At 33.4% G+C, this 16958-nt stretch overlaps 1 protein-coding gene across 3 annotated transcripts in view; it reads left to right on the forward strand.

Moving 5' to 3' along the window:
• Positions 1–15455, forward strand: part of ING3 (inhibitor of growth family member 3) — a 52592-nt gene extending 37137 nt beyond the window's left edge. For 2 of the 3 annotated variants that reach the window (XM_001364981.5, XM_056799628.1), the window contains 7 exons: positions 3510–3581; positions 5665–5784; positions 6115–6272; positions 6851–7041; positions 8071–8263; positions 12649–12687; positions 14566–15455. In XM_001364981.5, the coding sequence (XP_001365018.2) occupies positions 3510–3581; positions 5665–5784; positions 6115–6272; positions 6851–7041; positions 8071–8263; positions 12649–12687; positions 14566–14682 (890 nt within the window). In that variant the 3' untranslated portion in view covers positions 14683–15455. The remainder of the gene's footprint in view (positions 1–3509; positions 3582–5664; positions 5785–6114; positions 6273–6850; positions 7042–8070; positions 8264–12648; positions 12688–14565) is intronic. The other variant, XM_056799627.1, reaches the window with a different exon arrangement.
• Positions 15456–16958: the final 1503 nt, after the last annotated feature.

The raw sequence follows: 16958 nt of genomic DNA on the forward strand, positions 1-16958 counted from the left end.
ATATTTAAACAAAGCCAGCTTACATTGTTTCCATGTTTTATATCCATGGTCTTCTTCCTCTCTATTTTGAGTATCTTTGATCACTACTTCTCAGAGACTGAAATTGATCATTAAAAATTCATCAGCGTTTAATTGCCTTATATTATTGTTATTTATGTTTTTGTAGTCATTATGACTATTGTTTTCTTGATTTTTTTTTATTATCACTTCATATAAATCTTTTCTTGTTGGGCTAATTCTTTATATTCATTATACCATAATACACACACACACACACACACACACACACACACACACACACACATATATACACATATGTATATACATACGTACAAAACATACACAATGTGTAAATAATTTGTTTATTCATTCCCCAATGAGTAGGTACCCATTTTGTTTCTTTTGTTTTTGCTATGACAAAGTGTTTTGCTAGGATATTTTGTTATGTGTATAGTATTTGGGATAGATTTTCAGTAGTAGGATTCTTTGATCCAAGGATGTAAACACTTCAGTAACTTGTCTAGTATAATTTCAAATTATTTTTTAGAGCAACACTTTTGCTTTCCACCAAACCTTCCTTGCCCAAAGACAAGTTTGTCAGAGATAAACTCCTTTTAATTTCTTCCTATAAAGGCCTCAATTTCCTTTTGAGTTCCTTTGCTTAAGGATCCTCTGAAGACACATCTTAAAATGGGGAAACATAACATGAGTAGTGTGACTTGACTCAAACATCCCTTCACAACTGATAAATAGTCCCTAACCCCATTTTACATTTGACTAATGCCAAAATTTCCCAAAATCGCTGAACCTCTTTTCTTTTTCTTGACTGTCTCAACCTTACTAAACAACTTAGAATATATAAATTTTCAACAATGAAAAAATGGTTTTCATCATAAGATGAGTTATATCATCATTTGGTATCCCTATGGAAACAGTTTAGAAAATAAAATTACCACCTTTAATATATATACAGTTGAATTTTTGCATTTATAAAATTGACTTGAATCCATTATTTGTTTTATGATTAGCACTCAGTTTGGGGAGGGTCTTAAGTTTTACCTTCTCAGAAACCTTAGTATTCTCTGCACATTTGAATAACATTAAACCTGTATGTAGAATCTTTGACCTTCTTTAAAAAAATGTAATGACAGCTGTAAATAACAACTTGTAACAGTTCCAAATACATGGGCTAATAAGATTAATAAAGCTACCTTTCTGAGAACAAAAAAGTGTGAAACAAAATAAGTTAATCTATACTAGCAGCTTCATTTGTTTACTCTAAGACTATTGAACATCTTATAAAGAATGAAATAACTACTCTATGGTTCCATGTTCAAAAATGATGCTGTTTCCTCCTTTCAAATCATTAAGCTCCATTTCAAATTATTAAGCTCTTAATTCCTTAATGCTTTTTTTTTTCTTCAAAAATTTAGTCTTTTAAATTGGGAAAACAGCTAAATATTGACAGATGTTATTTTTTCAATCATTCCAAATATAGACTGTTCCTAATAAAGGTAGCACTCCTAAAATAAGTTTGTGTTTTTCTCTTTAATGAAAACAAATATATTGTTAAATCCTGAAAAAAAAAGAAGTGGTTGTAGGATAGCTTCAGAACCAAGTACAGAGGATTTTTCAGTTCTGCCCCTGACAATATATGTTTTGTGATCCTGGACAATTTATTAAACTTTTCAATGTTAAAGCATTGAGGGATAGATACTTCATTTGTGTTGTGTCATGGAGTCCTTTGGCAGACTAATAAAGACCCTTAGAATAATGTTTTTCAATGTATAGAATAAAACATTTAAGATTACAAAGAAAACCAATTATGCTGAAATAGTTATCAGAATACCTTTTTTAAAACCACATGAATTCTTGGTCCTCAGAGACCAGGACCTCCTGGGGTCTCATAATTCCTGCTCTGAGATTATAAGTGGCAGGGAGGGTATGGATGTATTGGTAGAAGTTCCTAACTATGAGCTCCTTATAGCAGAGAAATCACATGGACTAGTTCTGATCTCAATCCAATGAAAAACAATGATATAAAAACATATCATGTTAAAATATACTTTGTGTCAGAATTGTTTTTGCATTACTTAAAACATTTTATTTTTGTCAAAATTGCTTTCTTCATTTTATCACTTGCACTACTGGCCTCTTACTAAGATGATGATTATATGTGCCTTTCAGATTTTGTACAAGCCAGATTAGAGATCAGTGTGCCATTTTTGGCCAATACAGTATTTTTCATTGTAGATCTACTTTGCTTTTCAAAAAGAAAATAACCTAACTTTTTCCCCTTGTGAAAGTGGAGAATACCATAGTTTATTTTACTAAACAATGAATTATCTTTCTTATAATGATATTAGCCATGAGACCCTAGAATTAGAACTTGAAGCCCTAGTCTAACTTTATTTTACATATGGCATAGGATTTGAACCCAGTTCCTCTGACTTTTTCTATTAGACGAGGCTGCCTTTAATTTCTTTGAACTTGAGGTTTTTGCCTTAAAAACTCTAATGGTAAAGTAGCATTTGGTTTAGGGTTTTTTGCCCTCCATTAATGAGTTTATATTTAAAGAATCTGATAAAGAAAAAAAATTCTGTTTTGCTAGCATAATAACACCCTCCTCCAGTATAGATTTCATCCATCTGTAACCTAGTAGACATTCTTTCAGAACTGTAGCTGAAAAAATTCATCACTGCAGCCAACCTGGTAATGAGCTTCTCTTAATTTTGGCCTATTCTCACAGTCTTTACAATATGATAAAACCTTACAAAGATTAGGATGAGACAGTAGAATCAAGCCACTTATATAGTAACTATTTTTTCAGATTATCCAGCAACTCATATATTTATATATTTTTTTTCATGCTGACGGGAGGTCATAAGGTTTAGAGCTAAAAATGACATTAGAGATTATTTGGTCTAACCTCAGTATTTTATGCTTAATCAAATTTTAGAGTTTTTAAAGTTTTTCCCTATCTTCTGGAGAGGAGTAAGTTGGGCTCCAGAGAGGTTCGTTGATTCCCCATACTCATACAGGCAGTAAGTGTCCCATGTCTAATGATACTAAATTCAGAGTTCTTTCAAGAGATGTCTAGTGTCAGATTTAGGAAACCACAAATTCATATTACCTTATTCTATACTGTATTTTTTAAACTTTTTTTTGTTACAAATTTCCCAATTTTATTATAATCTACCTCAGTTGTTTGATATCTCTTCAGTAGCCAATGATATGGTGTTTTGATTGCTGTGTCCCTTGTTTTGTACCTACAACTTCCTCAGAGCTGAGAATAGCTCAAGGAAACTCTGGGAAACTAGTGGCAGTATAGATAGTGGCTGCTCTTGGGTGGAAAAAGCTTAACTAAATCTATAGAAATGGATTAGAGTTTGCCAGGCCAAGTGGATGGGAAAGTGGGAGGGACTTCATTGCTATAGCTAGTAGCTAAATTGCCAAGATTGCCAAGTTCTGTGGTAACATACTGCTCTATCTCTGTGCCTCTTTTTCAGGGTCATTGGAATTAGATACTCCATCACAACCAGTAAATAACCATCACGCTCATTCACATACACCTGTGGAGAGTAAGTTTGGGGAATTTATTTATTTCATTGTGTTTGAAATTTTAATATAGCTTAATTATATATCCATGAAAATAGAAACCCATTCTAAAGCATTCATATTGTGAGTTTAGAAAAAATTTTGCATAGCAATGAGCCATATATACTCTCACGGGAAACAAATGATATTGCCTATTAAATCATTGCTTTTATTACCAGCCTACTTTTTGCCCTGGACTTTAGCCACCCCATTCCAGGCAAACTATTGCTCTGAGGTAAAAGAGCAGAAAAGCATTTTCTTCTTCCTCTCTCCCACCTCCTCTTAAATACTCATTTTTTACAGCAGAGTTCTGCAACTTTGGAGTGAGTGGTCAAAGGGGAAAAGTGGATGTCTGCAAAGAGACTTGGGGCAGACAACTTGAGTTTCTTTCCTTCTTGGAAGTAGTTTGACAGAAAGAAAAGTGGCAGTACTCAAAGCACAATGGTCACTCTGCTACTCCCTAAGTTCTGGTGAAATTGTACAGACAGAAGCAGGCAGGAAAGGCAGCCTCCAAGCCAGGGAAAACTCAAGCTCAATGCCCCACTCTCTCCTGTCCTTGCTGTGTAACCCTGGGCAAGTCACTTCCTTCTCAGGGCCTGTGTAGCTCTTGAGTATAGAAGCTGCAGAAAAGGTAATGGGTGACCTGCTGTGGCAGAGGATGCTTCCTCACCTCCCTACACTAAGAATTTACAGGACCCATCAATTCCTTTTCCAACCTATGACAGTAACATAAATAAGGCCCAAAAGCACACTTTCAGTGAATAAAGGAGTATTATGTTCTCTTACTATTTCTTATCTGTCAAGAAAATTGAGATGCTCTGTCTTTTGTGATCATCTCAATCAGTCAAGTATTTTCATATTAGGCATGAGACTATAAAGATGAACCGTCTGTGCCTTTGTGGGGCTTACAGTACAGTGATGCTTAGGGACTTTGGGGGGAGGAGAGGAACAGCATGAAAATATAAAAGTGTGGGAAATCATTTTAAAATTGAACAAGAAAAATTGGGGGGAAATCCCTTGTAGAGCTTTGGGAGGGTTGTACATTAGGAATTTAGAATGTGGCACTTCTCCAATCCTTGAAGGAAACTAATATAGCTTAATATTTTAAATGCCTTCCAGGCATGAGTTAAAAGCCATTACAAAGGCACATTGATGGGAGATTCACTGCTGTGTAGGAAGAACAGTAAGAATAGTAGGTTAGCTGGGCTTCAGTGTTCACTAGGGAGGAATAATGGGAAGGAAGGCTGGATAGGTAGATCAGGGCTACTTGTGAAATGTCAATCAGAGCAACTTCTCTTTGCCTCGTATAGGTAATAGGGAGCCACTAGGGTTTCATGTGTTCCAGAATGATATGTCAGGCCTGTAATTTTAGGAAAATTACTTTGGTGACTATCCTCCATGAGATTTTGGCTAGGGAGAGGCGTGAGTCAGGGAGGCCAGTTAGGAGGATGTTGCAATAATCCAGTTGGTAGGCTTTGGAGGGTGTGATGTAGGACAGTGACTGAATTAAAAAAAAAAATCCCTTCTCATCCTCATTCAAAGGCCACTTTCTATGTAAAACTTTTTAAAAATCCTACCCACTGAGGTCTTAGGAACTTCTTCACTTTGATCACCTTGTTCCAACCTATGTATATTTATAATAATAAAAGCTAACAGTTCTATATAATTACAATGTGACAGGCACTGTGCTGAGCACTTTATAATTATTATCACATTTGATCCTCACAAAAACCCTGAGAGGTAGGTGCTATTATTATCCCCCTAGAGATGAGCAAACTGAAGCAAACAGGTTAAGTGACCTCCCCAGGGTCAAACACTCTGGGTTCATATCTGAGGCTGGATTTGAATTCAGGTCTTCTTTATTCCTTGGCACTTTATCCCTTGCACTACCTAGATACCCCTAGTACATCCTATTTTTCCCCTTTCCACACTAGTTAATAAGACCCCAGATTAATAACTTTGCTGAAATAATTTAATCTAAGTTCTGTTTGAAAAGATCGATTCCCACTTTCCCGAGCCATAGTTTTCCAAAATTTAAAAACCAAGTAATTCTTCATTCTTATTCAGAAAGGAAGTATAATCCAACTTCTCACCATACTACAACAGATCACATTCCTGAAAAGAAGTTTAAATCTGAAGCTCTTCTATCCACTCTTACATCAGATGCCTCTAAAGAAAATACGCCAGGTAATTTAAATTTCTTAAGTGTAATTTATGAAATTTCCCCCAATTTATTTTAAGACTGAATTAAAGAAAAAATAGCATTCTAGACAGGTTTGACTGTTTAAAAATGCCATGTTTACTTGTTATTACTGGGAAAAAAAAACAGAAAAATTTCATTCTCCTTGGAATTCCATGGCACTTTGCTTAGTCAACTCAGTTTATAGTGACTTTCTTTTAATTAAGTAGTATTGACTTTGAATTTATGGATTACTATTTAAATGGAGAAAGAATATCTTTTTTATCTCACTAAAATTATATTTTTTCCAATTCTTCTTGTGTTTTAATTTCATCTAGGTTGCCGAAACAGTAATTCTTCAACTTCTTCTAACAATGCTTACAATGTGAATTCTTCTCAACCATTGACATCCTATAACATTGGCTCATTATCTTCAGGAACTGGAGCTGGGGCAATTACAATGGCAGCAGCTCAAGCAGTTCAAGCCACAGCCCAGGTAAAGGACAGTTAGATACAGGGGCAGAGCAGGCTGTTTGTTTTGCTGGCTGTATGTAACCCTAACAAATATAATAAAACATGGAAATGGTAGAACTCTTTTAAATGAGAACACAGGTTCACATTAATTAATTTGAAATAGTTTTATATCTAATTTTCTTAGGTAAAATTAGTAAATTAATCTTGTAGTGTAAACCAATCCTAATCACAGGTTTGGAGATTATAAGGTGATGAAAGGAAAAGCTACTGGGATTGCACTTTGGCTTTTGTACCCTTTTTATCCTCTTGGGTTTTTTCTCTAGTTTTGAGGTTATACATTCCATTTACAGATGTTGCCTAGCTTAGAATATTCAGACTTTTATTTTAGAGCCTCTGGGAAGAAGATAAGAACATATTTTCATAACTGATTAATGCCTACTTTTTAATGGTCAGATTTAGTAGTTAAATCAAGAGAAATTTTATATTTTTATATTTTAATAATATTTATATTTATATTTAAATATATTTTATTATTTGCTTTTAAAAAATCTTTGTAAATATAAAGACTACATATTCTAATACTACAAATATCTTTTTTAGATGAAGGAAGGTAGAAGAACATCGAGTTTAAAGGCTAGCTATGAAGCTTTTAAGAATAATGACTTCCAGCTTGGAAGGGAATTTTCATTAGCCAGGGAATCAACTGGCTATTCTTCATCAGCATTGGCATCTACATTAACTCAGACTATAAGTTCAGCAGCAACAGACTCAAGGAGTGGTCGAAAAAGCAAGTAAGTTTATTTATTTTGTTTCACTGACCTACTTATTTAAAAGAAATCTCCCAGAGGAAAAACTGTGGGAGTAAAAACACCAAAGAAAAACAACTGCTTGATTATGTGGGTTGAGGGGGATATGATTGGGGATATAGACCCTAAAGGAACATCCTACTGCAAACATCAACAGCATGGAAATAGGTTCTGGACAAGGACACATGTAATACCCAATGGAATTGCACGTCTGCTATGGGAAGGGTGGGGGGAGGGGCGGGGAGAAATAGAATATGATTTTTGTAACCAAGGAATAATGTTGGAAATTGACCAAATAAAATTTAAAAAAAGAAAAAGAAAAAAAAGAACAAACAAAATTTAAAAATAAAATAAAATAAATCCCTCAAAGCACCCTTTTTGGGATCCATTCAGCCTGTTCTTTCTTCATCTTTAAATAATAATATAGACTACAGAGGTACTGGGCAACAATAATCAGTAGAGTAAGGCAAGTTGGAATAACTGGTTCCTATTCCTCTAAGATGATGACATTTAGGGGTTGGATATGTTTTGGATCTCCCAATGGAAATGTCCTAAAGGCCATTGGAAATGGGTCTAGAATTTGTGAGAGAAGTCAGTATTGGAGATGAATGCAAACCAAGAGGTCAGTCTTAGTGAATAATAGGGATATGAGTGAATAAGAAAAGGGAGAGTTAGATGATACTAGTGATGCTGAAATTTTTTTAAAGAATGGAGATGGGGAGCTGAGGGAGTTTGTATTAGACAGTCTCAGCCTTCTCAGTAGCTAGAAGTTAGGTCACCAATAACTTAGCAACCATAAAAGGCAACTCAATAATCATAAACAACTTTCCAGGAGTCTTTGTCACATTTTTTTCCCATTCTACACAATTTTCGTTCTTATATTTAATATGGTTAATTTACATAATAAAAGAAAACTCTAAGTTATATAATTGAATTCTATAATTTCAGGCACCTATATAGAAATTCTTTATTTTTCCTGGATGGTCTACCAAAAAAATTGTTACTATTTTTCAGAAACAACAACAAATCTTCAAGCCAGCAGTCATCATCTTCTTCTTCTTCTTCCTCTTTGTCATCATGTTCCTCATCTTCGGCATTAGCACAAGAATTGTCTCAACAAACAACAGCAATACCAGAGTCTGATTCAAACAACCAAGTTGATTGGACTTATGATCCAAATGAACCACGTTACTGTATTTGTAATCAGGTAAATGGCCAATATGCTCTTAATACAGATGAAATGAAAAACGAAACCAACTTTAAAAACTATTTCATTTTTAAAAAGCTCTCTAGCTTGCTCTTCTCCCTTTTAATTTCTTTTTATTAGTCCTTTGTCATTTCCCTGAAAGACTCTAGATGATGCAATTGGTTCTAGATTTTAATGTAGGATCTAATACATAGGTATAACTATGTAAATAGAAGGTATGAAATTACACACCAAGAGGAATAATTTGTTAATCTGAGTCAAGGAATTTTTTTTTAAGAAAATAAGATTCGTATTCACCCTTTCATGAGCTTTCTGGAAAAATTCCAGAAGCAAATATACTTAATTGGATACATGCAGTTTTTATTTTAATGCTTGCTTATTCTTCATTTGTTAAATGGAAGAAGAGACTAGCCTCTGAAAATGTAGAAAATACCATAATCAGAAGCTCCTTTGCTGAATATTCAAATATTCAGTTACTTAGTCTGAAACCTTAGGGGGAGAAATAAGAACTTTATACTTGTCAAAAAAAAGTAACAAACCTTAATAATGTTCTACTTTATACATTGTAAATATATTCAGTTAAGTGATGTCTATTCACTAAAATTTTCATCAGCTTATTAAATGTACTATTTCAATTAATCTCTACATATGGATTAACAATGGGAATTGAGGCCCTGTTATTTACTTTTTAAAAAATTATACATAATGATTACTTTGCAAAAATTTTAGAGCTTTATTTTTCATATTTCATGAGTATAAGTAGTTCCAGATTTATAGGAGTTCTGTGTTCTTAAAAGTTCAGTCATTTTAAATTGGACCACTTTTCCATAGAAGCAATATCAGTGAGGGTCTTGAGTACCTACTGTCTGCCAGTTCTCCTTCCTATGAACACAACTAAATTCTTTAAAAATGTGTAATATACCTAAACTATAGATTCTGAATTAATAGTACTATAGAAATTAACCTTCATAAAAATGTTTCTGTGAGAAAATATATTCAAATTTCTTACTGAGGAAACTAGGAATCTATAATATTCATACTTCTACAGTTATTTTCTAAGTTCTATGCACAAAGTGATGCTTTGTGGTCTAATGCAAAAGCTAAGAAAAGGGGTGTATTTGACCTAATTCTTCCATCTCATTTCTTTTCTCTAAAAGATCTACTTCCCTTTCCATTTTCCTCACCTATTTTTTTTTAAACCAGTATTCTTCCTCTTCAACCCTTTAGAATTAAAAAAAAAAATCACTGCTTTTCTCTTACTCTTCTGTGCTAGACACAAGCACATAACCTTTTGGAGATTTTTAAGGTTTCTTACTATTAGTACCTTTGTTCTTTGATACTTAGATGGATACCTAATCTTACTGATGTGCAGATTCTTCCATCAGTTCAGGTCAACATCCTTCTACTCCTAATTCAATGCAATCTTGTCTATGTTTTTCCCATAAGTCATCCATAAAAGATCTAGCCAAAGTACTGGAAGCCTTTTTCTGGTATTAAAAATATGTTTGGGTTACTATTATAAGACTTGAATTGCCTGTCTGTTATTCCTAATTCTTGCTACATGACCAACCCATCTCAATTTTAGGTCATAAAAAATCCTTGATGATTGTTTATATCCTTTCTAGTTATGAGAAGTAACAATGCCTACTTGGACTAAATGAATTTTTTTTGTTGACTTTCTTGTCACATGTTGTGATTTTAAGATCATGGTTTTCTGATTTGTAGCCACGTAATATCTCTAGAATAACATTGGCATTTCAGATATAGGTTAATAGTCTAGAGTGGGCTTTTCCAAAACTAAATAACTTGTAATGATTAAAAAGTGCTGTGTTTTTCCAGGCTTAATCTGACCTTTGTGCTTAGCTCATTGTCCAACTGAAATCGCTGCCTAAAATGTATAAATTAATAGACTTAGCCTTTCCTATTATTTTGTAGTATTTTTTATTTTGGATCTTGAAAACTGATTTCTGAGTTCCACTTAAATTGCATTACTTGAAGATTGGCTTTCTTATTTATATTTGTTCAGGTCACATTGTCCTTCCTGACTTTATCTCCCCAAGTATTATTTCCACTTGATCACATAGCACATCAGTTGTTGAAATTGTCCAGTTTTGATGGTTTCATTTACCAGGGAAGTAGATAACTTCAGAAATGCTGATAGATGTTTTCTACTCCCCACCTATTGTACTTATTTTGTCTTTGAATACTTAGTATAATCTGATTTGATTTAGTCCCATATGAAATAGGTGGGTTATATAGATGGAAAGGTTTGTAAACTTGTTGTATCAAGTTTTGATACACTACTCAGGAGGTAGGCCTGAGAAGCAGCTTGAAGCTGCTATCTGACTTCTTCTGTTATAAACATTTCCATCTATATAACCTACCTATATTACATACTAAACTTTCTACAGGCCAATTTTCCCTTCAGGATAAATCTCTGAGGTAGTTTCTGGGCATCTCCTCATGCCAACTTTTGCAATGTTTAACTCTTTTAGAAACAGTAATTATCAAAGTCAATATCTTTAAACAAGTCTTAAAAAAAAAGCAGAAATTACAGAGTTAAATAGGTCAAATAAAAGATTTTGTATTTACATTCAATGTTTTTTCATTCTTATCCTTTTATTTAATTGTGTGCTTTTGTTGGTATTTGTTCCAACCCACAATTTGATAGTACACAAAATGGTAAGTTCTTAATGACTTCCATATCAATAGCTAAGCATTTATGTAGTCAGTTTTATTTTTTGTGAGGATGTCTGATGCTCAGGACATTCCATCCAAGTCCCTTCTTAAAGAAACTAGGATATGCAGGTGAAAAGTTTCTGAACAATATACTAGCTTTTGGTCTTTTTTATTTCTTAATTCCAAACTTTATTTTCAAAAATATTTTTCACCATCTACCTATGCATAACCTTGCTTCGAAGTCATAGAGTAGCAGGGCATGTGTTGCTTTTGTTAAGTAACCTTGTCCACTTCTTCATAAATTTCTCTACAATTTCATCTACTGTAATAAATGTTAGTTTATAAACTGGAATTACCCTCATGGTAATCTGTATATTTATGCTCATTTCAGTATCTCAGTGTACCATAAAATGTTTTTATTATGATTTTGAGCACACAATGAAACCATATCTATTAACTCCTTTATCCACCTCTCTAAGTGAGTACTTTTGGACCATTTTCCTTTTGAACTCTAAATACTGTCTTTTCATTTTGTTAACAGTAAAGATGTTTACATAGATGAGATTCTCCAATGATGTGTCAACTTATTAGATCCTTTTTTTTGGATAACAGGAGTTATACTAGTATTGTGTTTATAGATGATTTAAAAACTCATTCTTAGCAATTGATCCTTGCTTTTTTGCTACTTTTCCATGACTACTACAGATATGGAGATGTGAGCTTTTTGTGTTTTTATTAGTTTCACAGGTCATCCTGGTCAAAAGAATTCATCATCACTTGGTGATCACCCATTTTGTGATGATCTTCTTTGTACTTAACTAAGTTGATCTTCAGACAAGTAGATAGACTTATCTTATTAGGACTATATTCAAAGCCTTTCCAACCTTGTTGTGTTGGTACTAGAGTGAAGATAATCTCCACTGAAAAGTTTAAAAGTTTCTCCTCTAATTATTTCCCTGTCTCCTCTTTCTCCCTCTCTCCCTACACCAAGGCATTAATAGGTCTTTGTGTACTCTAAGGACTGTGTAAAAGTTAAAATTTATATACATTTGAAAAGAACAACATTGTTTGGCTTTCATGGACAGTTTCATCATTGGAACTGGAGTGTGAGGAGCTAGGGGGTTGTGAGGAGAGAATGAGGGGGAGTTGTTAGGAAAAGTGGAAAGCTAATGAAAAGAATCTTCCCATATTGATGTTATTCTTACTTCCTAATCATTGACTGGCTCTGAGGTAAGGTGAGATGCAAAGCATAGGATGGAATGAAGAGTTTCAGGTAGCATTAGGCTAAGAGATTTTGGAAAGAGGAAAATCTCAAGCCATGGCAGTGAAGGCAGAAGAGAAGGGGTGGCCATGTATATATAAGAATCACATGTAAGTATATATAGAAATTATGTTTAAGAAGCATATAAAGGGGGCATCTGGGTAGTTGAGTGGATTGAGAGTCAGCCCTAGAGATGGGAGGTCCTAGGTTCAAATCTGACCTCAGACACTTCCTAGCAGTGTGACCCTGGGCAAGTCACTTGACCCCCATTGCCTAGCTCTTACCACTCTTCTGCCTTGGAGCCAATACACAGTATTGACTCCAAGACGGAAGGTAAGGGTTTAAAAAAAAAAAAAAGAAGCATATAAGTCAGGGATATTTTGAACACTCAGAGTTTTTTTGGTTAGGTTATTTGTTAAATATTCACATTCTTTTTTTTTATTAGGTATCTTATGGTGAAATGGTAGGATGTGATAACCAAGATGTAAGTATCAAAATTACATATATTGGGATGATGGAAAATATAGGCTTTTTTAATTTGAAGTTTATCTTGTAGTTCTGTAACATAATCTCAAAATTGTTTTTATATACCAAAGAAACATGTTTTTGTTTGTTATTAATTTGAAATCAAGGAAATTGAAATCAATCATCAAGCATTGATTAAATGCCTATTATGTGACAGGAGTGGTGCTAGGCACTGAGACTATACAAACAAAAGGGGAAAACCCTTACCTTACATCCTATTGGGGAAGAAAAAGTAGGTACATTTGTAGGTATATACAAATTAGCTTCATAAGTTTATTATGATTTCTGATGGATGCTTATGTAATTTTGGACCATTCCAAAAGTAAATAGGGACTCTAAAATGTACTTATTTAAAAAATAAGATACTGGGTTTATAACTTCTGACATATAGTATCTTTTTGCAGTTTTCATAGATGAAAATTTGACACCTCTTTCTCCCAAAAGAAAAATATATTTAATGGTATCCAGGATAAATTTCATTACAACAGACTTAGAACTTTGAAAAGGCATGCCTTATAGAGTGTGTGAGCAAATTGTGGATATCTTTGAATTATGTTCCTATCCCATTATTCAAATTACCATCTGTAAGACAGTGGCTTACTCTATTAAAGATGATGAATGTTAAATGTTTGTTGTCTAATTTATATGAAACATTTGGCATATGAAGATGGATACCACATAGACCTTGTACTCAAGGAGGTTCCAAACATAGGGAGTAGAGAAATAGAAGTTATTTGTTGATTTATTTTTAAGATTTTTGGAAAAGAGTTGGTCATTTCTGAAGAAGGAAAGCCTATGTTAGATTTGGTTTCATTAAATGCTGAGATGATGGTATTTATTATCCTGGCATTTTTGTTCTGTGTCTATATTCATGTCATTCTTCTTAACTTTTAATATTAATCAACTATTGTCAGATCATTGAATTTTATAAAAGTGACAAAGAGAAAAAAATAAGTAATCAGATTCACAGAAATCCTTATAATGAATTCAAATTTAAAATGTAGAAGACAGATTGAGGTTAAAAGGAAAATGATGGTTTTGCTTTAAGTAACAAATTTTCAGTTATGCAGTTTTATTGTATGTATCTCATCATTCTTTTAGTGTCTCAGGGAGTAAGGAGCAGACTGGGGGGGCACTAACAACATTTTTGCATAAGAGAAACCAAAATCTTCTCCTCTTTTCTTTCCCAGAACCGCTTACTTAGCTGTGAGTGGGTTCTGCCAGAATTGTATTATATTATTTTTAAAATGGCACTAAAAACTCTTATTTGAGCAGTTGGTAAAGGTAATTACCACTACCTTTGTTTGTGTGACATACTAACTAGCTCCTCCTTTGCTCCATGTATACCTTATTTCTTCTCTTAAAGCTGTTTTTTTATACCTGTGCAGCAGTATAACTGCAAAAGACTTTGGCTTCTTGAATATATAAAAGGATTAATCTGTGAGCATTATAAATACACAAAAGAGATAAATGCTTTATGTGTAACATGTTTCCACACTTGTGGTGGGATTTAGAATAAGGCATTTAAAATGTATTTATCTTATATACAAGATCGCTTAGGAACCTAAGTTTTGGCCTTTGGAGGTCATGTATCAACTTTTCAACATAATGAAATAGAGTGAATTGCTAATTTTAAATATTCCAATTATGATTAAAATATGCTTATCAGAAGTCTTTTCTCATTTGTAAAATGAGGGGGCAAGACTACATCTCAGAATAGAATAATAGTAAAGCCCTTTGTTAAGTATAAAGAATTGCACATAATCCCATAGCACTACAACAAGAATTAAAATATTCTATAAACATATTAAAGACTTGATGACATTTTGTTTTCTAGTGCCCTATAGAGTGGTTCCATTATGGCTGTGTCGGATTGACGGAAGCACCAAAAGGAAAGTGGTACTGTCCACAGTGTACTGCTGCAATGAAGAGAAGAGGCAGTAGACATAAATAAGCTTGGGCAAAACTTCATGCAAAGCATTTTATATGGGACCTAAACAAAAAACCACATTTCCTGGCAACCACTTAAAGGATTAATATAGGCAGTCCTATAAGAACTTGGAACTATTAATTTTATTAGTTGTGTTTTAATAATGTAAGTAAATTATTTATGCACTCCCAGTGTGCTATAAATACTATTCCAGTTAGCCTTGGATTATTTCAGTGGCCAACATATGCAGACATTTGTACTCTCCAGCCATTTTCTCAAAGTAATGGGCATTCTATTATTTAATCTTCAAAGAATTCCAACGATGAAGATTTTAAGAAAAGTATTTTATATCCAACAGGTATATTCTGCTGCATGTACTGTACTCCAGAGCTGTTATGTAACACTATGTATATAACTGGTTGCAAAAAAAAAAAGTCAGTGCTTCTAAAAAGAATTTAAGATAATGGTTTTTAAATGCCTTTATAGCTTTGTTTCTTTGTGAAACTAAATTCAGCAGGCTGAAGAAAATGGTTCATGTATAAAGTGGGCTGGTGTCCTCTAGAGTACTTGGGTACATAAACAGAAACTCCTGTAGAGTAAAAACTAATTTGTGCCATTAGTCTTTATATGTTTCTGCATCAAAATAGGATGCAGTTCATGAGGGTGGGGTGGGTGGGGCTTGAGGGAAAAGGGTGTTAAAAGTGATAAATTTTTATACCAAATGTGTTTATTTTTTTGTGCAAGTAATCCTTAAAATTGGAATTGTATTAGGTGTTAAAATAAAATTTTTTAAAAATTACTTGTATTTATATTTTACACACTTAACAAATAATAGCAAAAATTTCTAAAGCCCAGATCACCTTTCACCTTCCTCATTTTATCTAAAAAGGTCAGGGTCCCATGCTATACAGACTGTTCTATGATTTCTTTAGTATTGTTTGCAATTTGTGATGTGAACATTAAAAAAAAAAACCTTTTTAATGTAAATTTTCAATGCAAATTTATTTTTTTAGGCATACCCTTTTACTTCAGTGTATAAGGGAAAACAGAAGTATAATTACATTATATAAAATAAAACTGGTTATTATAAAATATTTGCCTTAAGGCAAAATGCATAACTGAATAGACTGCAGACCTCTGAATTAGAAGCTTACAATTAGGCTCTATTCTTTATTTTCCTCCAGACTAGCATGACAGCTAAGTCATATTTAAATACTCTGGGCCTTAGTTTCCTATTTATAAAAACCAGAGTGACTGCCACTACAGTATTGTAAACATCTGTAAAAACATTGAATTTTTGTTCCATAGGTGCTATTGAAATTTTAAATTTTGCAATGAGTGGGTTTTGATCTTGAGATGGAAGTTTCTGATCAGCAGATAAATTTTTAAGATCCTTAATGTTTCTTTTTTGGATACATACTGAAAGCTTCATGGGCCCATCAGATTTCATCTTCAATCAAAACCACTATATAAGCCCATATAGAAGGCCTCTCAGAAAATAGCGCAAATTCTATGCAATGCTATTCGAGGGGGCTGAACTAGATGATCTCTAAGGTCCCTTCAAGCACTAAGATTCTGAGCTGACATTTCTCTCAACCGTATTGTAATATAAAAGCAAGTTAGACTTCTTTTTAAGTGAGCACCAATGACGCCTTTAACTGTTAGCTTATTTCTAAAGCCTCTAGAAAGTTACATAAAAAATAATCATTAGTTATTAGCATATTGTTTAAATATGCTGCTGAATTATATAATATACTCCTTCCTATGGTGCAGCATGACTTTCTCCCTCTCAGTCGTCTTACTGTAATTAGTCCAAGATAAAAGTCTTTTATAGCATCATTTTCAGCACTGTCTTGGCTTCTGAGCCAGGAATATACTTAATTGCTGCTGGAGCCACTTTCAACGTATGGATTTCATTAGGTCCATTTTGATTTTTACCATTGAAAAAAATGACACGTTGACAAGGGTTTTAAAGTGAAACTAAATATTTTATAATATATACATATATATATATATAAAGTGGTAAACCAAAATTTTGTGAAATCAATAAGTAATGGATAAAATGTTTTTTAAAGCCTGCCACAAATAATTGGGCCACATATGGAGCAGCTACCTCATCCCAGAAAATATGGCCAACTTTTAATATTGTCTGTGATGTATATGCCAAGGGCCACAGTGAGGGCACCTGGTTTTATAAAATGCACATTCAGAATCTTTGTTGTACATGTGATAATTGGTATCACAAAAAAAAAAATCCAAATGTGTGGTGGGTTCACAATCTATAGGTGGTGAAAATTGAG

This window comes from Monodelphis domestica, chromosome 5, assembly GCF_027887165.1.
Source record: "Monodelphis domestica isolate mMonDom1 chromosome 5, mMonDom1.pri, whole genome shotgun sequence".
NCBI lineage: Eukaryota > Metazoa > Chordata > Mammalia > Didelphimorphia > Didelphidae > Monodelphis > Monodelphis domestica.